Below are 27,106 nucleotides of genomic sequence, written 5' to 3' on the forward strand. Positions count from 1 at the left end.
TTGTTTTATTGTTGTAGTTATTATTGTTGTCGTTGTTGGATAGGACAGAGAGAAATGGAGAGAGGAGGGGAAGACAGAGAGGAGGAGAGAAAGACAGACACCTGCAGACCTGCTTCACCGCCTGTGAAGCGACTCCCCTACAGGTGGGGAGCCGGGGCTCGAACCGGGATCCTTATGCCGGTCCTTGTGCTTTGCGCCACCTGCGCTTAACCCGTTACGCTACAGGCCAACTCCCGGTATGCTAAGTTTTTTTAAGGAACTTTTCAAGCTTTTTCTGTACCCTGAGTCTCATGCGGAACCTTCCTTTGGAGAAAGTACATCACACATACATTGACAACGCTTCCTTACAGAAGAATTCCAGTTCACAGATACAAAAGGAATGAGGGAAAGAATCCCATTAGGATATCACAGTAATCACTGCAGGAGGCTGGATCCATCAGTGAATTCTAAAGTTCACAGGGACAGTACGAGGGGAAGCAGACCACTCCTCAGGCTCCATGTTTCTTCCCCAGAGATGTATTCCTTATAAAAGGAAGGGGAGTAACTTGACAGTGAAAGTCAGGCTCCGCCTTCCCAGAGTGATGGATACAACTATCAATGTGTACAATGTAGTGATAATTAATACAGTGGACAAGACATGGCAGCACCGTGCCGTTCTATGTGCTGTGAACCACACGTCACCTCTGTGGGACTCTTCCTACAAATCCTTAACTTCAGCCTACTTGTGAGGAAGCACCAGACAATCTAAATTCAAGAACATTCTATGAAACACCTTAGCAAGATCCTTCAAAAGTGACTAAGCCATCAAAGAAAAGGGTGAATAGTCAGCCTGGGAGAGACCACACAGATGTGAAGACTTTGGGGCCCAGAACAGAGAAGGGACCCCAGAGAAATCTGAGCTCAACCTATAGTTTGGTTAATAATTTCTCACTGTCGTCCACCTCTTCGTTTTGCTAACTGTGCTGCCAATTTGTTAATGTAAGATGCTAACACCAGTAGGGTGGACAAGATTGGCGGGAACTCTCATTTCTACCCAATAAGACTGACATTACTTCAGGGGGACAGCAGGTGGCTCTTCAAGTAAAATGCATACTTTGCCACCTGTGAGAATCTGAATTTGAGCCCCTGGCCACCACATGGAAGCACCTTATATGATGCTGTGACGTCTCTCTTTCACCCCACCTCTCTCCGTCTTTCTGTTTCTCTCTCTCTCGATCTTTCTCTCTCCCCCTTCTTTTTTTTTAATATTTATTTATTCCTTTTTGTTGCCCTTGTTGTTTTATTGTTGTAGTTAGTGTTATTGTTGTTGTTGGATAGGACAGAGAGAAATGGAGAGAGGAGGGGAAGACAGAGAGGGGGAGAGAAAGACAGACATCTGCAGACCTGCTTCACCACTTGTGAAGCGACTTCCCTGCAGGTGGGGAGCTGGGAGCTTGAACCGGGATCTTTATGCCGGTCCTTGCACTTTGCACCACCTGCACTTAACCCGCTGCGCTACCGCCTGACTCCCCTCTCTTCCCCTTTCCTTCTCCCCCTCTATTCCCAACTCACTTTCTCACCTTCTGTCTTAAAAAAAAAAAGGAAAAGAAACATTAAAAAGAGCTTTCTGGGAGTTGTGGAAACATGCAGGCACAAAGCCTCATTGTTTCATAAATTGCGCTCCAGCTGGGGAAGAGTGTAGAAGTCGTGCACCAGACTTCTGTGCCTGAGGCCGCAGAGGTTCAGTCCCCGACATCGCCTTGTACTGAAGCTGAGTAGTTCTCTAGTCTGTCCTTCTCATGAAAATACTGGGTTTCCCATGATGTATTTTTCTGGTTTTCTTTTTTTATTTTTTCCCTTTATTGGGGGGTTAATGTTTTACATTTGACAGTAAATACAATAGTTTGTACATGCATAACATTTCTCAATTTTTCACATAGCAATACAACCCCCACTAGGTCCTCTGTTATCCTTTTCCAGGACCTGTATTTTTCTGTTTTTCTGTGCAAAAATACATCATGACTTTTCCAGCAACCCAGTAAATGAAGTCTTTAAAAAATCAATATGTATAACATAGATGTATTATAACATCCTCATATTTATATTATTTTTATTATATTACATAAATGATTTCTATGAATTAAAATGAGAAGATGTGCCCAGTATCATTTAAATGGACTTGTGCCATAGTAAAGTATTGCACTGAAACAGAATTCCCCCGGACACCAAATATTTTCTCATTCAGACTTCCTGGTGGAGTATTTTCACAACTGAATCCCACTCTTCCATGCCTCTCCAGCCTGGCTCACTAGACGCAGTGGTCACTTAGGGCTCATAGCCTGAGCAAGTGCCCACGCCTCCGCGCTCCGAGATGGCCACACGTCTGCTTTCTGCGGCCTGACTATGTGTGTTCCATGTGTTCACTCTTTTGATGCCACCATTCTCCAGCTGTCACTGTCTGTTGGGGGCTTCCCTTTTTATAAGGTACTGCTCTGCTGTCCCCTAGCGCTGTGATAGCAGGAGTCATCTGTCTTGGAGCGTTTATTGTGTGTCTGATACCTCGGCTTCTTTAGTGAGGCAATGGCTGGTGGGTAGGAGGGGCTGCTCACCAGGTTGACTTGGGCCCCACACGGAGGGACGGCCCACACTTAGGTAGTGCCAGGGCTGCTGCTGTGGGGACTGACTCGCCCCTTCTCCTTTTCTGACTGGGTGACTAGTCAAGTTCCTCCACTCTGTGCTGCCTGCTCCTCTATGAAATGGGACGAAGCACATGTCTGCTTACAAGGACTAAACACTGACATGGGCTGAGTGGAACTCAGCAGGTCCCACCATCCAGGCTTACTGACATCTTTGATCCTGTCTGTCGAGTTCTGTCCAAGTAAGGGGATCAGGAAGACCTCTGGGTGCTCTAGCAGCTTGCTAAGCAGTATGTCCTGAGGAACAAGTAGGCAGAGCCAGGACTTCTCTGACATTTCCTCCTCCCCTCTATTGACAGTTATGAAAAAGGACAGCTGCTGACTTAGTAGTTATTTTATCTTGTAAGAAGAAGTAGCCTTGAAGAAGAAAAATGGTTTGAGAGCTCTGGACAGAGTATTGGGTGAGAGTATCAGAATGTGTCTTTTAAAAATGTGGCAGTGTCCAATGTGTTAACAAAATGGTTAGAATCTCTCCCTCAAGGCCACGCCCCACAGGGGGAGGACCAGCGGAAATCTGGGAGGAGGCAGAGTCTGCCCTTGGATGTCCTCCCAGTTTCTAGCCTCTCAGGCAACAGCCAGCAAGCTGGGAACCTTCTGTCTTACAGACCTGGGCTGATCTTGAGGAAGCTTCTCCTGGTGCCATTGTGCTGACATTGCCCCTTAGAAGGGCCAGGAAGTGGTCAGAGATGTGGGGGTCACTTGAGGAGAGCAAGGCACTAGAAGTCAAGGTGCAGGGATCACTCCTAATGCCTCTGGTGCCAGGAAGGGAGGCCAGCGAGAGGCTACATGGTGGTCAGGGGCCACAGGGCCTGCAGATGACCCCACTGCTGCTGACCCACCTCTGTGTCCTCGGAGTGGCCACATAGGCCTGTGGCACTGTCTCAAGCAGCAACTGCTGACTCAGAACTTAGTCTGCAGGCCTGGTCTTGGAACCAGGCCCCTCAGAGTGCTGACCATATATGCCCCCCCCACACACACACACACACAAGCACTTCTAGACCAGGTGCTGTCACTGCAACTATGGTTTTCAGCTGCTGGATCTGTCAGGGTGGCTTCCTGCAGGTCAGGCGCTTCTGTGGGCCTTGGGGTGGGAGGGTTGCCCACATAGGTCCCTGGATGGTCCCCTCGGTGACTGCATCTTAAGAGAGGGAGGGGACAATGTCCTTTGAGTGGCAGGCCTCTCCCAGAGGCATCTGCACTCTGATACTGCCCTGACGCTGGGGCACACGCTGAGGGCTGGAGAGGGGAGACAAGTCACCCACCGGAGCAGGGACCTCTCTTCTGCTCCAGAAAAGAATGTTAAAGTAGGAGAAAGTCTCCACCCAGGCAGACAGTTTGCCTGGGATTTATTGTTTCATTTGCTTTAAACCTTTAATTGATACCCACTACCCCCCACGGAGAGTGTAAGAGAGGACTGAGCACTGTGGCACCCTGGAGGCTCCGTCTCAGATCCCACTCTCCACCATGGCCCAGCGAGCCTCAGCCTCCCCAGCACATTGGGCCAGGCAGGAGCATTGGCACTCTGCTCCCCATGCCGTGCAAGACATTTCCCGCTGCAGGGCATCTGCTGCTCAGCTTCGGTTTGTCAAGGGACATGGCCTTGGATGGCTTAAGTGTGAGATGTGGCCCCAGCTGCCAGGTCAGCCTGGTGCCCATGGGCACTCAGGTCTCTGCTGGCCTTTACCCCCCCTGTGACCTGAGGTTGAGAGAGGAGCTGCCTCTGAGGTCATGTGTCCTCCTTGCTTCCAAGGGAGGGACTTCCTGTGGAGGGTGTGTGCCCTCTGCTGTCCAGTAGTGTGATCGTTCTTTCTGTGCCTTTGTGGCTGCAGATACACAGGGATGCTGGTACCCCTGGGAATAAGCACATGGGGGACCCAGGAGAGAAGCACTCAGGGTGCCTGAGCTAGCGTGGCTGTGCAAGGGCAGCTCCTGTCTTGGCCTAAGACCTGCTGCTACCACATGACCTGTCTTCAGAACCAAGGGAGAGCCCCTCGACTTCAGCAGTAAGTGCCAGCATTTTGCCAGGCATCTGTGTGCAGCAGAGCACGGTACACATGCGGGCTTGCCCCCTTGCCTGCTGGGCTGACACAGCTATGAACCGCGGTTCTCCTAGGACTGAGGACGCAGCCCCACCCTGCTCAGCACTGTGTGCTCAGGCCAGAAGGGAGCATGGCAGGAGGACAGCTCTCTAGAAGCCAGTTCTGTGGGCCAGGGCTGATCTGAAACCCCTCTGTGGTCTTACAAACATCTCCTCGCTTTACCTTTGGAATAGTTCAGTCCCATCTTACAGTCAAGGAAACAGGCTCACAAAGATACTCACTCCTGTTGAGCTGTAGATCCAGGGTTCTCTCCATTCCAGCTAGATTTCTTTTATTTATTTATTTATTTATTTATTTATTTATTTATTAGTGGATAGAGACAGAGAAATTGAGAGGGGAGGGAGAGATAGAGAGGGAGAGAAACAGAGAGACACCTACAGCCTTGCTTCACCACTTGTGAAGCTTTCCCCCTGCAGGTGGGGACCAGGGGCTTGAACCTGGGTCCTTGTGCACTGTAATGTGTGTGCTTAACCAGGTGCGCCACCACCTGGCCCCCCAGCTAGATTTCAAAGGCTGGCACACAGCATCTCGAGCTGTAACGTTCATTAAGTGGCCAGAGAAATAACGGTTACTGTCTCTCTGGGTATCCACGAGAGCAGTATCAGTGGATTAGGTCAGGGCTTGACTGAGAGATGTTCGCCAACTCTTTGGAAAAATATCTTGAAGTTTAACATAGAGAGGCTGAGAGGTAGCTTACCGGGTGGGAGTGTGCCTTGTCATGCACACAGCTCAGGGTCAAGCTCCACCATCACGTCAGAGGACCCTGCCAGAGAAGGCACCAGTGCCGTGATGTCTCCCCCTCTCACTGTCTCTACCTAAAATAAAAAGAATGGAAGCACCAACAGTGAAATCTCACATGAGGCCCCAATACCTCTAAGAAATAGAATTCTGTTAGAGTGCAGAACTTGCACTGCTGAGGCCCCCAGAGGCTGAGGGTTGAATTTCTAGACCACCTTGTGCCAGAGTTGGGCAGTACTGGGGTCTCTCTCACACTCATTCTCCCCACCCCCTCTCTTACAGTGAATAAATGCAAAAATAAATCAATAGTCATCTGGGGGGCTGACGTAACGGTAGTACTCTGGTTCTCTTTCTCTCTCTCTCTCTAATACATAGATAAATAAACATTTTAAAAGTTTTTTAAAAACTCATTTTTAAATGAAACTATTTTTAAAATAACATAATAGGCAGGGTGTCTGCTTTGCCATGCATGCAACCCAGGTGGCAGCACAGGGGAGGTGTTGTGGCGATGGGGGAAGGTTGGGTGCTGTGATCTCTCTCTCTAATATAAATGTGGAAAAAGTGGCAGATTGGTGAACTTGTGCTCTCCTCCACCAAATGAGAAGCAGAAGAAGAGCTAAGTGTGTCGTTGTGCATGACTGTGCATTATCTGCAGTGAGACCCTCTCAGCCTGCTTGTGGTGCCAGTTTATGATAGCCGGACGCAGGGGCTATCTAGGTACTGCTGTTTGTTCTGTTAGTTGATGTGCTGCCCAGGCTGTTTGGCCTGTAGATTTCCATGTTTCAGATGAATTTGGACATTGGAACGTAGCTTGTCCATGTCATCAGATCTCCAGGCCACACAACTCTTCCCTCCTCCCCATCTTTATTTCTTTGACCTAAGCCACTAAGTGGCACGTTGCATTTTTAAGCAGACGTAGTTTGCTGTGATTTTTCCCAGTGTTTGACAGTTCTTATTCAGCAAAGTGCTCTTGAGTCATGAGTCTCTCCTGCTGGTTTGTGTGTTTGTTTGTTTGGTCTTCACTGGAAGTGTAGGCACTTTCTCATCCTGCCAAGTCAGCTTTCATGGGTTACACTTACAGTCAGAGTGATGTAGCTACATGATGATTCTCCTGGTCCTGACCAGGGACCTTCAGGAAGTGTCAACACTCCTGTTTGACAGAGGAGAGAGCTAAGTGAGGGGTTTGAAGGTGGTTTGTGAGAAGCAGAGCCCACTCTTTTACTACTCCTGTCCGGGCTGAACTGCCTTCTCTTTTCTCTTTTCTGCCAACCCCTGGAAGCTTTTCAGAGCCCCTGTGTTTGAGCAGGCTCCACTGAATTCTAAGATCAGTTCATCAGCACAGAGTACTTGGATCCCAGCTTTGTGGGCTGGTGAGGGTCAGTGGCCTGTTTGTTTGCAGCTTTAGGAACTAGCAGAGAGCCCCGGTAAAGCCAGACCTCACCATGTGGGAGACCCTGGATTTGAGCCCAGGCACCGCATGGCAGCATCATGAAAGGCACCAGGGGAGGCCCCAGGGATGGTGGGATGGTGCTGCGGTGTCTCTCTTCCCCTTCTCCCTTTCTCTGGTTGCCCCCCCCCCCGCGCACGCTTTCTAATAAAGGATATAAAAAATTGGCCCAGGGAGGTATCACATGTGTAACCCTGGCCCCACATTTGGAAGAAAAAACAAAACAAAATAGTAATTTTATTGAGATAGGATTCAAGTACCAAAAATTCTGCTCTTTTCAAGTGCATAACTAAGTGAGTTCTGGATATACCTGTAAGGTTGTGCAGCCATCACCAGTCAGTTTTCATCACCCCAGACAGAACCCTGCATCCTTACACACACACACAAACACACACACACACACACACACACACACACACACTCCCCATCCCTGTGCCCCAGCTCCTCTCCTCACCATCCAGCTTGCCTTTCCTGGACCCTTTCTATAGCAGGACCCTTTCTGTAGCAGGGCCATTTGGGGTGTCTAACTTCCTTAACTGAACATCACATTTTGCTGTGCAGGCCATGTCTGTGCTTCAATCTTTTGTGGCTGGACCCCTTTCCACTCTGTGTGTCCATCTTCCATATGTGTTTGGATGGTGTCTGCTTTCTGCATACTTGGTCACTGCCGGGCAAAAGCTCGTGTCCAGATCTTCAAGTGCCTGTGTTCCATGGGCACTTGGCCAGTTCGTGATGATTCATCCTGGAGGGGCTCAGATCGTGTCAGGCCTCCTAGACCACAGCAGACTGCGGCAAGGCTGGAGTGTTTGAAATGCCTGGTTGTTTCTTCTGGGCTTGTTCCCACATTCTGGGTTTTTCTTGCAGACCTGCCCTGCATGTGGAACCACATTTGCCCCCAAACTGGACGCTGGTGCAGATGGGGGAGCAGTCCAGAACGGCTGTCAAGAGGAGCACAGAAACAGCACCAAGGTAACGAGCTCTTGGTTGTGGTTCCTGTCACTTCCTCTCCTGGCGCATCCACCCAAGGTGACTCCTATCTTGTCAACTTCTCGGTTCTGAGAACAAATGCCCTTAGTTGTCCACCCTCCCCACCCCTGCCCATGCTGTTGGTCTTGCACAGGCAGCAAAGAACAGGATGGAGGGCCAGATTAGCCCCCAGGAAATAGAACCATCCCAGGCTGAAACCAGAGTTCAGAGATGGGCGTGGGTTGGGAAGCTAGAAGCTGGCCTCAACAAGGGGCAGAGTGTGCTTTGTGCAGGCATGGGAGCTGCTCAGGGGCACGCTGAAGACAAGATGGGGGGAGACAGCAGCAGGGGGCATTCAAGAAGCCCCTTGAGGACACAGAACCAGCAGTGCAAGGGACAGCCTCAAAGGGCCGGCCCAGAGCCCTTCCAGGAGAGCTTATAAAGCTGAGGCTCCAGGGAGGCCCAGACCTGTCACCTCCACCTTCCTCACAACTCGTCACCCTCCCCAGGTCACAGCCAATACAGTCCTGGGCTGCCTTCCCCGGATCCATCTTTACACCTTCCCCATGGACCCCAGAACTGGGTCTACAGTTTGCAAGTCCCAGACCCCATCTTTGCCCTTAGCCTTCTCTCTGTCCCCCTTACTGGTATTTCTACAAGGACCCCCTTCCTGGCTGCCTGGCCCTATGGAGGTGCACTTTGTTGAAATGGGGTGTGGGGAGAACTGGACAGGTGGAAGGGTCAGTGTTCGGGTCACAACAGGGGCCTGAGGTGCAGGCCAGCCAGCAGCATGCTGGGTGGGCACAGTGGGAAGGTGGGAGATTGGCCCACACCACGCCCCTGCTGTAATCTCTGTCACTTCCCCTTGTCCCGAGGCAGGCTTCTGGAGGACCCAACTCCAAAGCTCAGAATGGACTCCTGAGCCCACCCCAGGAGGAGAAGCTTACCAACAGTCAGACGTCCCTGTCTGAGATTCTGCAGGAGAAGGGACGGTGGGCGGGTGTGAGCTTGGACCAGTCAGCACTCCTGCCCCTGAGGTTCAAGAACATCCGGGAAAAGACTGACGCCCACTTCGTGGACGTAATCAAAGAAGACAGGTAAGTCAGCAGTGTCTCTGTGTGTCCTGCCTTATAGTCATCCTCTGCCTCTTCACTCCACTTTGACATATGCATCCCATTTTGGCCTGGCCTTTTCACATTATTTGCCTCTCACAGGTTGCTCTACAAGTTATAAATCAACATCCCAAGTATTTTTAAGATTTACTTTATGTATGGCATATGAGGTTATCACGTGAGACAAGGAGAAAGGGAGAGACAGCACCACTCCAGCACACATGGCACGGGGGGTCGAGCTGGGAACCTTAGGCTTACAAGTTTGATGCTGAGGCACCTCCCCTGCCACTATTCATTTATTTTTAATAAGATATAGGCCAGAGCCCTGCTCAGCTCTTGTTGATGGTAGTGCTAGGGATTGAACCTGGGACCTTGAACCTCTGAGTCTCAGGCATGCAAGTTAGGGATATCGCTTTGGCCTCAGGTATCCTTAAATTTGTATAGCCTTCTGGCAGTTGGTATTGTATCATTTCACACTCCATGTGGTGTCCCTCGCCTTCTCTCCACTCCCATGCTGCAGTTGTCATGTGTGTTTCCTCTGCACACAGCCAAGTTCCTGCCTCTAACCATGCTCCTCTCAGGGGATTGCTTCTTTGTTGAGTGTGGTACACATTTTTCTTTGTGATTCTGATCCTTTTGTACTGAGTTGTATACATTGTATGTGAGGTTTAGGAATTCTGGGTTCTGTTATTCCTCTGCAGAGTGTTCCTTTTGTTTTTTCTAGCAGTCAGGTAACTTCTCTGAGCTTGTACAGAAAATTCTGCCCATCAGAGTGGGCAGCCACCACCCTCTCTATCTGACCTGCTAGGACTCGTATGCTTGTTTTCCACCTGTGGACACCCCAGCCCTGTTGTCCATTTTTCCATGACAATGAGACAGTGACTTCTCTTGCTGAGATCTAGCCATCTTGCATGTGGTGCTAGTGGCTGTCTTCAGGAAAAATAAAAGACACAAACAAACAAAACCAGCAGTGAAAGTAGAGAACCGGGGCCAGGTGGTGGCGCACCTAGTTGAGCACACATGTTGCAATGCGCAAGGACCAGGGTTCAAGTCCCCAGTCCCCACCTGCAGGGGGAAAGCTTTGCAAGTGGTAAAGCAGGGCTGCAGGTCTGTCTCTCTCACTCACTATTTCCCCCTTCCTCTCAATTTCTGGCTGTCTCTATCCAATAAATTAATAAAGATAATTAAAAAAAAAAAAAAGTAGAGAACCTAGTGGTGCTGTTCCTTGCCAAGTGTGATGTCCCTGTCGTCTGCCTGTGGGGGTCGCTACTGTAGCATTATCAGAGGTGCTAGTCATGGAGGGGAGAGGGTGACCTGCAGGAATTTGGAAGAGCGACTGGCACCTAGTGTGTGGCTGTTATAGCCTGCTACCAAGATCCAGCTACTAAACATGTTCTTGCAGCTGGTTTGTGGTGTTGCCTCTGTTCACATTTCCAGAGGGGAAGAGAGGATTGGGGCTGGCAAAGGGGAATGGAGCAGATAGAATTCTCTCCTGAGTCTGAGAGTACAGACACACTATACACTCTGTCATAGCAAGAGAGTGTCCTAACATGCAGAACTTGTTAACAAAGAGGTCCCAAGTTTGATCCCCAACACTGCATATGCCAGAGGGATGCTCTGGTTCTCTTTCTCTCATTAGTAAATAATTTTTTCAGGTGCCAACTAGTGGCATACCCAGTTAAGCACCCATATTACCGTGTGCAAGGACTCGGGTTCCAGTGAACCCTGCATTCCACCTGTAGAGGAGACTCTTCATGAGTGGTGAAGCAGGGCTGCAGGTCTCTCCCTTTCTTCCCCTCTCAATTTCTCTCTGAATTATCAAATAAAACAGAAAGAGAGAAAGAAAAGAAAAAAAATGAATAAATGGCCACCAAGAGTGGTGGTTTCTGTAGTGCCAGCCCCAGGCACAACCTTGGTGGCAATAAAAATAGTAAATAAATTTTTTTTCTTTCTTTATCTTTACACCAGGGCTTTACTTTAATTACTATTTTCTTTTCTTTTTTTAATTATCTTTTTTTAAGATTTTTTATATTTATTTTCCCTTTTGTTGCCCTTGTTGTTTAACATTGTTGTAGTTATTGGCGTCATTGTTGTTGGACAGGACAGAGAGAAATGGAGAGAGGAGGGGAAGACAGAGAGGGATAGAGAAAGACAGACACCTGCAGACCTGCTTCACCACCTGTGAAGTGACTCCCCAGCAGGTGGGGAGCCAGGGGGCTCAAACCGGGATCCTTACATCGGTCCTTGCGCTTTGTGCCAAGTGCGCTTAATCCGTTGCGCCACCACCTGGCTCCCACCATTCTCTCTTCATCTCGAAGAGGGAGTGAGAGACAAGGGAGACACCACAGCACCCTCCACTGTTTGTGAGGCCAGCGTGCATGGTGCAGCTGTGTGGTGCTGGTGGCTCAAGCCTGGGTCCTTAGAATAGAAAAGTGCAAACGTTACTGGATGAAGCCACCTTTAGACCCTGAACATTTTTCCCCAGCTGAGGCTTCTCACGTGCGTGACTCCACCACACCCAGCACATTTTTTTAGTTTTCCCAGAGGGAGAGAGACAGAGAGAAGGAGTGGTCCCTCCATGCCCCTCCATGCTTCTCTCTCTCTCTCTCTCTCTCAGCATTTATTTTATTTCAATAAGAGAGCTAGAGACCAAAACACTGTTCAGCTCCAGTTTATGGTGATGCTGGAGATTGAACTTGAAACCTCAGAGCCTCAGGCAGAAAAGTCTTTTACATAACCATATGTCACCCTGGCCCTCCCTCCATGCTGCTCCTCCGTCTGTGAAGCTTCCCCTCTGCATGATGCTTCCATGTGTTAGCCATGGGCTTCAGCCCTGGTCTTTGTGCATGGCCGCGTGCACTGTACCAGGCAAGTCATCTCCCTAAATCTCCCATGTTAAGAAAAACAAAAAAGAGGATTCTGGAGCTGGGTGGTGGCCCGCCTAGTTAAGTGCACAAACACTACAGAGCACAAGGACCCGGATTCAAACCTCTGGTCCCTGCCTGCAGGGGGGAAGCTTCTTAAGCGGTGGATCAGGGCTGCAGGTGTCTCTGTCTCTCTTCCTCTCAATCACCCCCTTACCTCTCAATTTCTGGCTGCCTCTGTCCAATAAATAAATAAGAATAATTTAAAAAATTAAGTTTATTAAAAAAAAAAGAGGATTCCCACAATGCTAAAGGGGGGAGGGGTAAACAGTGAAGCCTACTGTGTGTCTGGCACCTGCTGAGTGACTCTGGGGTGATGGCAAGTGGGAGAGAGCCTGCACCCAGCTCTGTGTGCCTCCTCAAGTCACAGTGACATTCTCTCACATCGATAGTCAGTTCCTGTCATATAAAAAGGATATTACTATTTGCAATAAATAAATTTTTTTAAAAAGGAAGTCAGTAAAGCAGGTTTGATTCCTCTGCTATTAAAATCATTGAGCTTTATCATTTTTCAGGTTTCACGTGCGATCTGCATATATGACAATAGAGCCAAATTACACTCATTATCAACACAAGTTCACGCTAACAACCTGTTAGTTTTGACGGTGGCAATTACTGTCAGCGAGCTGAGTGACAGAACAGCCAGTTTGAATTATGTTTTCATGTGAAGCCTCCACATCGACACAATGCTCTCAGGCAGGGGCCCGTGGTCCTTCAGGAGGCTCGTCTCCCAGAAGAAAACTGCTGCTTCTGAGTCTGAGTACTCAGAGACGTTTCGGCAGCAGGGTTCTAACCATGTGTGCTTACTGATGGTACTTGGTCACTCTGTTTCTAAGGGTTCGTCTGCTTATAATAGAGAGAGCGGGAGAGGCCCGGGTACCACTCCGCTCTGGCATATGGTGACGCCAGTGAGTGAACCTGGGACTTCCGGGGCCTTATGCTCACCTGAGCTCTCCCTGGCCCAGAATGGTCATTCTTTAAAGCAGAAGAGACACAGTGTTGTGCTGTTGGGAGGTGTGAAGGGCTTTCTGGACGTGTTCCAGGTGACCGGCTGCTGAGGCAGTTCAGGTGATGAACACAGCCTGATGAAGCAAATCTAATGATAATACTGGAAGTTGACTGATCACGTCCATCATCTCTTCCAGCCTGATGAAAGACTATTTTTTTAAGCCACCCATCAACCAGTTCAGCCTGAACTTCCTGGATCAGGAGCTGGAGTGCGCCTACCGGACCAGCTATCAGCAAGAGGTGCGTTTTCTCCTGAAGGTCCCTGGAGAAAGCTGTCGATTTCACTGGCTAGTTTGCTGTTAGTTTGGGGCTTCCACAGCTTTTTGCTTTCCCGGGTGACAGGAGAAGGGGCACTGATGGAGACTGCATGGTCTCCCAGGCATCCTTCTGTCTCCGTCCCGTCCTCTGTCACAGCCCAGGCTTCTCTCTGCTGCTGGAGTCCCCTCTGTCACTTCTTTCACCCTGCCTGAACCAGGATCTCGGCCACTGCAGTGGGGGTGACTCTAGTACACAGCTGCAGTGTGGTCACTTGCAAAGGCAGCACCACTGACTGGCCGGCCTGTGACTCACCTTTCATCACAGTGTGCAGAGTGAGGACTGACTGGCTGCTCGTCACTTACTGGGCAGCCTGGGTCAGTGTCTTCGCTTCTCTGTGCCTCCGTTTCTCCTTGCTAAGTGGGATAATGGTCATGGCTGGCCACCAACACTGCTCTAGACCTAGTCTGGAGCTGTGTTCCATCACTGGCTATTTTTCCCACCTCAGTTTCTCCTCAGTCATCAAGGGGTCTGTTCACACTAGCTCCCACCCTCTGCTCCATAGGTCATCAGGAACTCCCCTGTGAAGACTTTTGCCAGCGCCACCTTCAGCTCCCTCCTCGATGTATTTCTGTCCACAATCGTGTTCCTGATTCTGTCCATCACCTGCTTCCTGAAGTATGGGGCCGCCACCACACAGCCCCCACCAGCCGCCCTGGCCGTCTTCGGGGCGGCCCTGCTGCTGGAGGTGCTGTCCCTGCTGGCCTCCATCAGGTAAGGACCTCCTGCCGGCTCCCAGGCAGCTGTCAGCATCGGGCTCCCCTGCTGGCCCCTCAGTTTCCAGCTGACCACTGACCTGCTGGCTGTGACCTGATCTGCTTTCCTGCCCTGCCCCACTCCATCCCAGCTCCTCTTGCAGAGCAGGTCAGTGCCCTCTGCTGCCCGATGCCACCAGTTGTTCCAGCTGCTCCCGTATTAGACACTTAATGAAGAAAATGTGGGAAGAGTGGGAGTAAGGAAGGGAAGAGGAGAAGTGCAGGGGTTTGGTCAGGTTAAGCGCACATAGTACGAAGTGCAAGGCCCCACACAAGAATCCCAGTTCGAGCCCCTAGCTCCCCACCTGCAGGAGGTAGCTTCACAAATGGTGAAGCAGATCTGCAGGTGTCTATCTTTCTCGCTTCCTGTCTTTCCCTCCTCTCTCAATTTCTCTGTCCTAACAAAAAAAAAAAAGAAAAAGAAAAAGGAAAAGATGGTCATCAGGAGCAGCGGATTCATAGAGTCCAAGCAATAACCCTGGAGGCAAAAAGAGAAATTGTAGGGGTGGCGGGGGCTGCCAGCATGTCTGGGGCCTCTCTTGGATGTTAGGCAGAGCTGCTGCCACCACCTAAGAAGAGGTCACAGTACTCAGTACACAGTACTTGGAGTTGGCTCTGGCTTCTTAAACATCACAGAAACACACTGAAGTCCTAATGCAGGGCCCAGTGGCAGTTTGGGGACATGAGCACCAGGAGCTTGTGACAAAATTTCTTTTTTATTATTATTATCTTTATTTATTGGATAGAGACAGTCAGAAATATAGAGGGAAGGGGATGATAGGGACAGAGATACAGAGAGATACTCGCAAAGCTTTCCCCCTGCAGGTGGAAACTGGGGGCTCAAACCCAGGTCCTTGCACATTGTAACGTGAGCTCAACCAGGTGCACCACCACCTGGCCCCAAATTTTCAAACTCTGAAGCAGTGTTTCAGGTGTCTCTCTCCGCCCCCCCTTCCTCTCTCCAGGGTTATCACTGGGACTCGGCACCTGCACTACAAATCCACTGCTCCTGGATGCCAATTTTTTCCCATTTCTGTTGCCATTGTTGTTATTGCTGTTGTTGTTATTGGATAGGACAGAGAAAAATTGAGAGAGGAGTGGAAGATAGAGAGGGGGAGAGAAAGATAGACACCTACAGACCTGCTTCACCTCTTGTGAAGCCACCCCCCTGCAGGTGGAGAGCCAGGGGCTCGAACTGGGATCCTTATGCCAGATCTTGTGCTTTGTGCCATGTGTGCTTAACCTGCTGCACTATTGCCTGCCCCCACCCCCCTTTTTTAACCACTGCTCAATTCTGGCTTATAGTAGTATGGGGGGGTTGAACCTGGGCATTTGGAGCCTCAAGCATGAGAGTCTCTTTGCATAACCATTATGATATCTACCCCCACCTGACAATATTCCTGAGTGCTGAACCACTCCTAGTAACATCCCAGACACAGCAGTTGCTTCCTGTTTAGTTCAGTGTGTGGGACACACAAAGACACTCACTATCCTCCCCTTGGGGTCCCGAGTCAAGATTCCAGATGACTGTGAACCCAGTTCTTTGTTATTTTGTCTGATTAGAACCACAGGAGACCTGTGGCTTTTTACACACGTGATGCCAAGGTGGGCAACAGCAGGATCCTTCCTGCTAGCTGACCATCCCTGACAGCAGCATCTTCTCTCCCTTCTGTCCAGGATGGTGTTCTTCCCTGACAGCGTCCTAGCCTGCACCAAACGCCTGCTGGAGTGGATAGCTGGCTGGCTCCCACGCCACCTCATCGGGGCCATCCTGGTGTCGTTGCCTGCGCTGGCCGTCTACTCACACATCACTTCCAAATTTGAGACAGACGTACATGTAAGTGTGGGCTCACCAGTCGCTTTCCTCTTCACACATCTGGTGACTCAGGGCAGCAGCTCTCTGTGCCTCCCTGAGCTGCTCTTCACAGTTTGCTTACACAGCACTATGGGATAAAGTCAAAGCCTCGCATGTGCCCGTACGCTGAGCAGGCTCCTGGACCCGATGCTTTTGTGTTTTGTAGGAGAGCTGAAGACAGTGAAAGAAAGATAAAGAAGAGTTTCAGGAAGCATTAGAGCACAGGACTTGCATGCCTGACACCCCAGAGATCCCAGGTTCAATTTCTGGCACCACCATATGCCAGCACTGAGGACTGCTCTGATTGCCTCTGTCTCTGTCTCTATCTTTGTCTTTATCTCTGTCTCTCTCATTTTTGCTCACAAAAGTAAATTTAAAAAATATTTTTAAAAGGGCTAGTGAAATAGCTCACCTGGATAGTGTTCTGCTTTGCTGTGTGTGCAACCCAGGTTCTAGCCTGGTCCCCACCACACTGAAGGAAGCTTTGGTACTGTGGTCTCTCCCTTTCTCCCTCTCCTTATCCCTCTCTGTATCTGTATCTCTGTCTCTATTTTTTTTTTAATTGGGAGTCCAGTGGTAGTGCAGCGGGTTAAGCACACATGGTGCCAAGTGCAAGGACCAACGTAAGAATCCCAGTTCGAGCCCCCGGCTCCCCACCTACAAGGGGGTCGCTTCACAGGCGGTGAAGCAGGTCTGTAGGTGTCTACCTTTCTCTCCCACTCTTTGTCTTCCCCTCCTCTCTCCATTTCTCTCTGTCCTATTCAATAACGACATCAATAACAACAACAATAATAACCACAACAACAATTTAAAAAAAAAGGGCAACAAAAGGGGAAAAAATAGCCTTCAGGAGCAGTGGTTCATGGTGCAGGCACTGAGCCCAGCAATAACCCTGGAGGCAAATATATATATATATATTAAAAAGAGAGAAAGAAGATACACCTCAGCACTACTCCACCATCTCTTGAGATCCTCTAGTGTTATTCCTGGTGCCCCCATGTGGTGCCAGGACTTAAACTTCCTGCCCCTAATCAGGAAGGTGCTTCTGAGTTAAAGACCTTAAAGAGTGGCTCCAGGTTGTTGTGGGAAATTATGTTTTAGAGAGCAAATTAATGTGGGAGGAAGGACCAGTTGAGCTAACTGCATCTGACACTAACACCAACTTGCTCTTGAGCTGACTTGCTGCAGAAGGAAAGTCTTGTGTGTATGATGGAGATTAAACCTAGGGTGGTCTGGGAGGTGGTGCAGTGATAAAGCTTTGGACTCATAAGTATGAGGTCTTGAGTTAGAACCCCAGCAGCACATGTGCCAGAGTGATGTCTGGTTCTTTCTCTCTCTTTCTTTCTTATAAATAAATAAAACCTTTTTAAAAAGAGAGAGAGGGAGTTGGGTGGTAGCACAGTGGGTTAAGCACATGAGGCACAAAGCACAAGGACCAGAATAAGGATCCCGGTTCGAGCCCTCAGCTCCCCACCTGCAGGGGAATCGCTTCACAGGCGGTGAAGCAGGTCTGCAAGTGTCTGTCTTTCTCTCCCCCTCTCTGTCTTCCCCTCCTCTCTCCATTTCTCTCTGTCCTGTCTAACAATGATGACATCAATAACTATAACAACAATAAATAAAAAAAACAAGGACAACAAAAGGGAAAATAAATAAATATATAAAAAAATTAAAAAGAGAGAGAGATCAAACCTAGGGCCTGACACTCATGAGGTGTGTGCTCCTCCCATGGAGCTACATCCCTAGTCAGAAGAGGCTCTGGGAAGGTGTCCCCTCATAGCAGCAAATCTCCAGTTGGGAGCCTGTCTGCTCTTTCCTCCAAAATGCATGGGTGCAATTCCCACACAGCCAGGGAAATTTTTTCTTTTTACAATTCTTTTATTATTTGTATGAGAGAGAAAGAGAGAGAGACCAGAGCAATGTCTGGGGACCAAACCTAGGGCTCCTGGGGCTTTGGGAATGCAAGCCCTTTGCTTTAAAGCTGAGTTCCCCCCACATCCATGAAGAAGACTTCTCAAGCCAGTATGAACCTATAATCTAGAGACCCAGGGGAGTTGGGCGGTGGTGCACCAGGTTAAGAGCACATAGGACAATGAAACCAAAGGACTGCGCAGAGATCCTGGTTCCAGCCCCCAGCTTCCCACCTGCATGGGAGTCACTTCACAAATGGTGATGCAGGTCTTCAAGTGTATTTCTTTCTCTCCAGCCCCCTATTTTCCCCTCCCACTCTCAATTTCTCTCTGTCCTATCCAATAAAATGGGAAAAATTGGCTGCTGGGAACAGAGGATTCATAGTGCAGGCACTGAGCCCCAGTGATAACCCTGAAGAGGGAGAGAGAAAAATCATAAGCTACTCCTTAAAGCTGCCCATAGCAAAGGAAGAATCACCATAGATCAGTAAGTGACGTTATGATGTTTGTAGTAAGCAGAGGTGCAGGTGCGTGAACCAGTGGCTACATCTCAGGGCCCCTGGCTGAAGGCGTGAGGACAGGCCGATGGAGGAAATGGGAGATGTCCGCACTGACCATCTGTCCTTGTTGCAGTTCACCGTGTTCACGGGATCGGCCATGCTTGTCGCTGTGGCGCACTACTGCAACTTCTGCCAGCTCAGCTGCTGGATGAGGTCATCCCTGGCCACCGTGGTTGGGGCTGGGCCCCTGCTGCTGCTCTACATCTCCCTGTGCCCCGACAGGTATGTCCTGCTCACTCCCCACCCTAGAGTTCCAGCTCTTCCACTGGACTTTCACGTCATTTACTGTCCCAACATGCAATAGCTTTCAACGTTGGTGATATCTGCAATGAATGACATGTCCAAACATGGGGTGACACTGGAAGCCTTGATGCAGTGGCTAGCTCTCAGTCACATATGGTCTTGCTTGTATTGAAGAAGTCTGTGGTTGGGCACTGGTCTCACACGTGTACAATGTTACTGAGCAACCTCTGCCATCCACTTTTTTTATTCTGTGTTCTTTAAGAGGAGAAAGGGAGAGACACCACAGCTCCACTCCACCATCTGTGGAGATAGCTCCTTTTGTGCTGCCCGTGGCCATGGGGCCTCAGGGGACAAATCAAGGACCTTGTGCATGGTAAGGTGTGTGCTCTAGCTACTAAACTATCTCCTGGCCCCTGAAAAGTTTGTATTTCACAAGGTGTGACCAGAAGCTATATCATACAAGACGGCCAATAAAATGAAAGGATTATAGGTAGGAACAGAGATGAAAAAAGAGGAGGGTCCAGGTGGTGGCACAGCTGGTTGAACACACACATTACAATGCACAAGAAACCAGTCCCTACCTGCAGGGGGAAAGCTTCATAATTAGTGTAGCAGGTCTGCAAGTGTCTCTGTCTCTCTTCCTCTCTATCACCTTCTTCCCTCTCAATACATGGCTATCTTTCCCAAATAAATAAAGATAATAATTTTTAAATAATGAAAAAGAAATTAAGTCCAACCTTATTTGAGATCAGATTCATATACCAACATAAAAAGTGGAGTTGAGAGAGAAAGAGGTGGTGATCCTGCGGTGAGCTGCGTTTTTTTTGTAAATATCATGTTGAAACAACACCCCCACATGACATGAAACAGTTGAGAAATGACAAATAATTAGTAATACAAAAATTGGGGGGCAGATGGTAGTGCACCAGGTTAAGCACACATAGTACAAAGCACAAGGACTCGCAAAAGGATCCTGGTTCAAGCCCCCAGATCCTCACCTGCAAGGGGGTCACTTCACAAGCAGTGAAGCAAGTCTGCAAGTGTCTGTCTTTCTCCCTCTCTATCTTCCCCTCCCCAATCAATTTCTCTATTTCCTATCCAAAATAATAATAATAATAAAAATAAATGGCCAGGGAGTCAGGTGGTAGCGCACCTGGTTGAGTGCACATGTTACAATGCTCAAGGACCCAGGTTCTAGCCCCCAATCCCCACCTGCAGGGGGAAAGCTTCACAAGTGGTGAAGCAGGGCTGCAGGTGTCTCTCTGTCTTTCACCCTCTCTATCCCTCCCTTCCCTCTTGATTTCTGGCTGTTTTTATCCAATAAATAAATAAAGATAAAAAATTTTTAATTCTTTTAAATAAATAAATGGCCATAGGAGCAGTGGATTCATAGTGCAGGCACCCACCGAGCCCCAGCAGTAACCCTAGAGGAAAAAAAAGAAAAGAGAGATGAATACAAAAATTGCTTTTATCTTCAAATCCATCCTCATATGGAGCAGGTTAAGTTCCTGGTTCTCAAAACAGCCTTTCAAAACTGTATTACGTAACAGAGAGATAGCATAATGGTTATGCAAAAAAGCTTTCATGCCTGAGGCTATGAAGTCCCAGATTCAACCCCCTGTCCCCATAAGCCAGAGCTGTGTAATGCTCTGGAAAGAAAAAGAAAAAAGGGAGAGAGAGAGGGAGAGAGAGCTAGAGGAAAACTGCATTACTTCTAAGTGACTAGGAACATAGAGGCCAGTGAGGGACAAGCCCCTGGAGATGCGATTACTTCTTGTGAGCTACAAGAAATTAGAAGATGAAAGTGAGTGTGAAGCACAAGGACCAGCGTAAGGATCCCAGTTTGAGCCCCAGCTCCCCACCTGCAGGGAGGTCACCTCACAAGCGGTGAAGCAGGTCTGCAGTATCTGTCTTTCTCTCTCCTCTCTGTCTTTCTCTCCTTTCTCGATTTCTCTCTGTCCTATCCAACAACAACAGCAATAAGCAACAAGGGCAACAAAAGGGAAAAAACTGGCCTCCAGTAGCAGTGGATTTGTAGTGCAGGCACTAAGCCCCAGCAATAACTCTAGAGACCCCTCCAAAAAAAAGAAGAAGATGAAGGTGAGAATGACATGTGCTCAGAACCCATGGCTGTATTAAGGAAATGCAGCACAAGCAGTCCTTAGCCTGGGTAAGTTCTACTCACTGACTAATGTTTGGGTCTCTAATTGCCTGTTGCACATCTGCAGCAGGATTTGTGTCTTTTCGCCTTTTGTGACTAAATATATCGTGGAAAATACAGTAATATCTTGGGTAGCAGCAGCAGATGTCTATTCAAAATTTTAGGAAAGTATATAAAGTCATAAAGCTTCCCTTTCTGCAGCAAACTTTCCCTAAGTATTGGACTTTTGTCTAACTGCTTATGGGAAATCTTTCACTATAAACATACCAAAGAACCACTAGTTATAGTAGGTTTAGGCTAGTGATGTATTTCGAAGTTCCATGGGCTAGTTTTTCACTGTGATTTCTAGAACATCTAGCATCCCTGGTTCCCCAAGGTATAACAAAAGGAGCCCCAACATTTTCTAAGTTTCCCTTAAAAAAATATCAGGGGTCAGGCGGTAGCACAGCAGGTTAAACACATGTGGCACGAAGCGCAAGGACTGGCATAAGGATCCCAGTTCGAGCCTCTGGCTTCCCACCTTCAGGGGAGTCACTTCACAAGCAATGAAGCAGGTCTGCAGGTGTCTGTCTTTTTCTTTTCCCCTCTCTGTCTTCCCCTCCTCTCTCCATTTCTCTCTGTCCTATCCAACAACGACGACATCAACAACCACAACAATAATAACTACAACAATAAAACAATAAGGGCAACAAAAGGGAAAATAAATAATAATAAGAGTATTTTTTTAAAAAAAGAAAAAATATCACTGGTCAATGAGGAGACAGCATAATGGTGACGTACAAGACTTGTATGCTGAGACTCCAAAATGCCTGGGATATATATATATTTTAAAACACATACACCAGCCACATGGGAGCACCATGCGAAGGGAAAGCTTTACAAGTGGTGAAGTAGTGCTGTAGTGTCCTTCTTTATTTTCTGTCTCTCTCTTTCACCCACCACCTGAAGGAAAAAAAAAGTCTACAAGGAGTGGTGGAATCATGATACAAGCATAAAACCCCAGTGAATTCCTGGCAGCAAAAAAGAAAACAAAAATACATCTCTGTGCCCAGAATCATTGCTTTAGTAAATTCAAAAGGAGAAAATGGTCCAATTTGTCTTAATAGCAGCATCATCAAATGAAATCATCCTGTGATGGATTTGCCAAAGCGATGGTCAGTAATAGAGGAGTCTTTCTTCAATTTACTTAATAAAATAACAACAACAGGAAAGATATTCAACTTCTCTACACCTGAAGATCAGAAAGGGGATTCCAAGTAGCACTGTCATTGAGCATTTGAGAGGACACCATGACGAACAGTTACATTACTCCGACAGGAAACATACATCTCCTGCCGCTTAGTCTGGCATTCTGGTCACTCTCAAGCTCTTTCCTGGGAGACTGACTGTTGTTCAACAGTCAGCCAGTAGATCCATCACAGGGGCCTCAACAGTTCACTGTGCCAGCAGCAACTACCTGGGGCCTGTTTCACATGTGTTTACAGGTCAGAACAGTGGGCCTTCTGCCCCGAAGCTTTTATTTATGTATTATATTTATGTATTAATGAGAGAGAAAGGAGATGTGTGTGTGTGTGTGTGTGTGTGTGTGTGTGTGTGATAGAGAGAGAGAGAGGGAGAGAGAGAGAGAGAGAGAGAAGATACCAACCGTATCATCACTGTGCCCCAGTCCATACCAAGGACCAAACTTGGAACTTCACGCCTGAGAATCTAACACTTTATCAACTGCACCACCTGCTGGGCTGCTGGGCTGCTGTGGCCAGAATTAAATAGCAGGTCCGGGTTGGTGGTTGGGTCTCCCCTTAACCTCCTCACTCAGACCTTTGAGCCCACCCACTCTGTCATCCTGGCCAGTCTCACAGGAGGAGGGACAAGAAACAAAATTAAAACTCTCCTCCTGAGAGCTGTGGTCTGCTTGTGGAGCCTGCTGAGGCTTAAGGCAAGTCGCAGTTGTGTCTGGGCAGTGGGGAAGAAGGACAGTTTGAGCATTCATGCCCTGTGGTGTAGCTCGGGCCTGCCTCTTCCTTTTAGTAAAGTCACTTACCACCTCCTGTGATTGCAAAAGCCCCTGGGAGCCCTTGCCCAGCCTTCACTGTGCAGGAGCTGCTTGGGCTGCCCATGGCCCCTTTGCAGTGAGCACAGCCAGTGGATCTGGGACCCTGAGCCATGCAGGGCATGCTCCCAGCAGGGGATGTTGCTGCAACTTGCAGGCCTGGGCAGACGCTTCCAATGGAAGCTCCGGAGCACTGGGGAGGATGCGGTCTGTGTGCACTGCACACCTGCGCTCTCCAGGCTTGGACATCAGCTTGATTGACACTGACATCAAAGCTGAAGTCGTGTTCTCCTGTAGATGGCCGCACCTCCAGGGGTCCCTTTAGAATCAGCCCTTTGCCAGTCAGCCTGGGGGACTGAACATGACTGAAGTTTCCAGCACCATGGAGAAGTCCTAAGAGTAAAATGAAAACTTTGAAACTTCCTGTTTGGTTTTGCTCTTTGGCGATTGTGCCAACCTTGTAAAAATGTTTTAAGTTGGGGCAGGGTGGTGGCACACCTGGTTGAGCACACAGGTCACAATGTACAAGGACCCGAGTTTGAGCCCCCAGCCCCTACCTGCAAGGGGAAAGCTTTTTAAGTGGTGAATCACTGTTGTAGATATCTCTGTCTCTCTTCCTTTCCCTCTCAATTTCTGACTGTTCTAGTAAATAAATAAAGATAATAAATTTTTTATGATCTACATCTGGGTTATCACTGAGGCTTGGTGCCTGCACAACAAATCCACTGCTGCCAGTGGCCTTTCCTTTTTCTTTTCTTTTTTCTTTTAATATTTATTTATTTATTTTCCCTGTTGTTGCCCTTGTTTTATTGTTGTAGTTACTGTTGTTGTTATTGATGTCATTGTTGTTGGATAGGATAGAGAGAAATGGACAGAGAAGGGGGAGACAGAGAGGGGGAGAGAAAGACAGACACCTGCAGACCTGCTTCACCGCCTGTGAAGCGACCCCCCTGCAGGTGGGGAGCTGGGGACTCGAACCGGGATCCTTACACCTGTCCTTGTGCTTCCCGCCATGTAGCACAGCGCTTAACCCGTTGTGCTACTGCCCGACTCCCGGCCTTTTATTTTTCTTCCCCTCATCCTTCTATTTGATAGAACAGAAGAGAAATTGAGAGGAAAGGGGATCATAAAAAGGGAGAGAGAGAGACACCTACAGCACTGCTTCACTTGTTCATGAAACTTCTTTCCTGCAGGTGGAAGCCAGGGGCACAAACCCAGGTCCTTGAACATGTGTGTTCTACCATTTGCACCATTACCAGGCCCCAAGTCCAATTATAAGTAAAATGTGACTTACTCAGAGCTGGTGAGATAGCTCACTTGGGAAGGTGCCTGCTTTGCCATGTGAGCAACCTATGTTTGCACCCCCAGTTCCCTACATGGAGAACTATGGTACTGAAAAAAAAGCTTCAATGCTATGCTTTCTCCCTCTTTCTCTCTGAAAAAGTTGGCTCAGAGAAGTGAAGCCCTAGCAATAACACACACACACACACACACACACACACACACACACACACACACACACACACACACACACTGCTTCTAGGGCTGGTGTTAACTCACCTGGTAGAGTGCACATATTACAATGCATAAGGACCCAGGTTAGAGCCTCCAGCCCCCACTGGCAGGAGGCAAACTTCACAACCAGTGGGGCAGTGCTGCAGGTATCTCTCCTTTTTGTCTCTCCATCTTTGTCTCCCCCTTTCTCTCTGTCTCTCTCCCCCCTCTCAAAAATAAAGTCTCTGGGGATGATGGTAGAGTTATATAGGCACCATGCCCCAGCAGTAACTCAGCAACAAAAACAGAAGTTACTTCCTTAACTACTTTCCTACATTAAAGAAGTTTCAGTAATTTAATCTCTTCAGGTTACTACATATGATGCCTTCTTTGTTGTTGTTGTTTCCTTCTTTGCTTTTAGCAGTAATATTTTTCTTTTTATTTTTAATTTCAGTTCCATAATAATTCCACACCTCTATGCAGCACAGAATTTCAGGTAAGCTTTTTTTTTTCCCCTTTTGTTAATAGAGACAGAGAGAAAATGAGAAGGAAAGTGGGGGATAATATAGTAGCAGGAAGGAAAGCTAGGGATGGAGAGAGAGGAAACACCTGCAGCACTGCCTCACTGTTTGTGAAGCTTCCCCCTTGCAGGTGCAAAGTGGGGACTTGAACCTGGGTCCTTGTGAATAGTAATGTGTGCACTCAGGTGGGTGTGCCACAACTCAGCCCCCTCAGGCAGCTTTTTGACATTGTACCTATATGTGGGAAAACAGGAGTCATTCTGTTATTACTGCTGGGGCTCTGGACCTGCACAATCCCACCGTTCCTGGGAGAGACGGGGAGAGACAGAGAAAAGGAAAGACCACACAGCACCACTTCACTTCTTGTGAAGCTTCTTTCACAGGGCTTCCACTTCACTTCTTGTGAAGCTTCTTTCACAGGGCTTCCACTTCACTTCTTGTGAAGCTTCTTTCACAGGGCTACCACTTCACTTCTTGTGAAGCTTCTTTCACAGGGCTTCCACTTCACTTCTTGTGAAGCTTCTTTCACAGGGCTTCCACTTCACTTCTTGTGAAGCTTCTTTCACAGGGCTTCCACTTCACTTCTTGTGAAGCTTCTTTCACAGGGCTTCCACTTCACTTCTTGTGAAGCTTCTTTCACAGGGCTTGAGCCCAGGTCTGCACGCATGACAAACCGTGTGCTCTACTAGGTGAACTCATTCCTGGCCACCCTACTACTGCTTCTTCTTTTTGTTATTGGTGTTGCCTGAGCTTCATTGCTGCAAGTTGACTTTTTCAGATAGTAAAGGAGAGAGATGGTGAAGGGGAAAGATGCAGCAGCGCTGAAGCTCCCCCAGTGCTCTGGAGACCAGGCTTGAAGCTGGGTCACATGCATGGCAGAGCAGGCACACTACCCAGATGTGCTATCTCGCTGGCCTTCTCATTGCTCATTTCTAAGTTTCCTGAAAATAGTTGTATCTTGAATAGGAAGAAAACATACACATTCTTACAAAGTAAGTGAAAAATACCCACTTCCTGAAATTGCAGATTACATTTGTAATATCTTATTGGGAAAGTAAAGTAATTGTAAGTTAAGCATTAGGGCTGGGCTGTTTTATGTAAATCTTTAATGTTACAGAGGAAATCTCATGAATGAAAAAGTTATTTTTATTCCTTAAAACTTTATAAATTGAGCAGAAATTTGAAATAGTACACATTAGACTCTTACTTTACCATGCAGATCAAAATAAAATTTTCTGTAAAGTTCAAAATAAATTTTATGATGAATTAAAAAACTAAATTACATGAGCTCTGTAATGATTTATAAAAATAAAATTAACTTATAAACTTCATGGAGACAACATTCCAGTCTTACAAAAAATAGTAAATAGAACATACACACCTAAATTAAGGATAGATTGGAATGGGAGGGTATCTAAGAAGAATATTTGTAGAATTATTATATTGGGGGGAAAAATCTAAGACCTACATGAAGGACAGAGAACTCACAGAATAGGCAATGCAGTGGAAGACAAAACAGGTCACTGAAGTCACTGCACATGCAAATATCTGCAAAACTCCCGTGACCTCTGAAATTGAACCGTCAAGAAGTTCCAGTACTGAACACTGATGAGAGAGGGACACATTTGTAAACTGCTGGTCATGTTTAGTTTCTTTAAGCTTCCAGACACTTAGAAAACAAAGGTATTTCAACTTCAGAATAGCCTGACCTGCTAGGGGAGTTTGTACCATCTTCCAGATGAGGAAGATGAGGCTCAAAGGACTTTGGAAAGCTGCCTTGGCTACACCCCCAGTCATGGTGGCATTTAAGCTCTGCTCTCCCCTCTCTCCCGGGCCACACTCTTCCTGCCTCACTTCTTAGAATGGTATGGGAAATAGTATTGGGAAAGGGGTTTGACAGTGGATGGAAAGCACTCATAGAAATGTTCGTCACTGTTCACCTAATAATTCTACTTTGGTTTATCTACTAAGCAAAAAATTCAACACATGGTAAGTCAATCACCATGATTAATAATATCATAGATTCATTAGCAAGCTTTTATGTCAGTTAAATGAATTAAATAATGGCATATGTGCTCAAACAGTGTAGTTAGTTGTTAAGATGCTGGAATATGGGAGAACGTTTCATCTGTTATGTGCACTGCATATGTCCTGTAGTTACAGTTGGGTACTTCATTAGACATGTGAAAAGTGTAAGACATGCAGAATTAAAACCTAGCAGTGAGGAGTGAATGATTTTTTTTCCCACTGTTTCTACAATTTAAAAAATTAATATC

The 27,106-nt window shown here is 47.8% G+C and overlaps 1 protein-coding gene across 2 annotated transcripts in view; it reads left to right on the plus strand.

Annotated features, from left to right (window-relative positions):
- ADCY9 (adenylate cyclase 9) overlaps positions 1 to 27,106 on the plus strand; it is a 106,233-nt gene that overhangs the window by 74,150 nt on the left and 4,977 nt on the right. The window contains exons 3-9 of one of the 2 annotated variants that reach the window (XM_060172470.1): positions 7,824 to 7,985; positions 8,805 to 9,022; positions 13,107 to 13,209; positions 13,790 to 13,998; positions 15,717 to 15,876; positions 18,435 to 18,583; positions 24,764 to 24,805. In XM_060172470.1, coding sequence (XP_060028453.1) covers positions 7,824 to 7,985; positions 8,805 to 9,022; positions 13,107 to 13,209; positions 13,790 to 13,998; positions 15,717 to 15,876; positions 18,435 to 18,583; positions 24,764 to 24,805 — 1,043 coding nt within the window. The remainder of the gene's footprint in view (positions 1 to 7,823; positions 7,986 to 8,804; positions 9,023 to 13,106; positions 13,210 to 13,789; positions 13,999 to 15,716; positions 15,877 to 18,434; positions 18,584 to 24,763; positions 24,806 to 27,106) is intronic. The other variant, XM_007521986.3, reaches the window with a different exon arrangement.

This window comes from Erinaceus europaeus, chromosome 15 (genome assembly GCF_950295315.1).
Source record: "Erinaceus europaeus chromosome 15, mEriEur2.1, whole genome shotgun sequence".
NCBI classification, from domain to species: Eukaryota; Metazoa; Chordata; class Mammalia; order Eulipotyphla; family Erinaceidae; genus Erinaceus; species Erinaceus europaeus.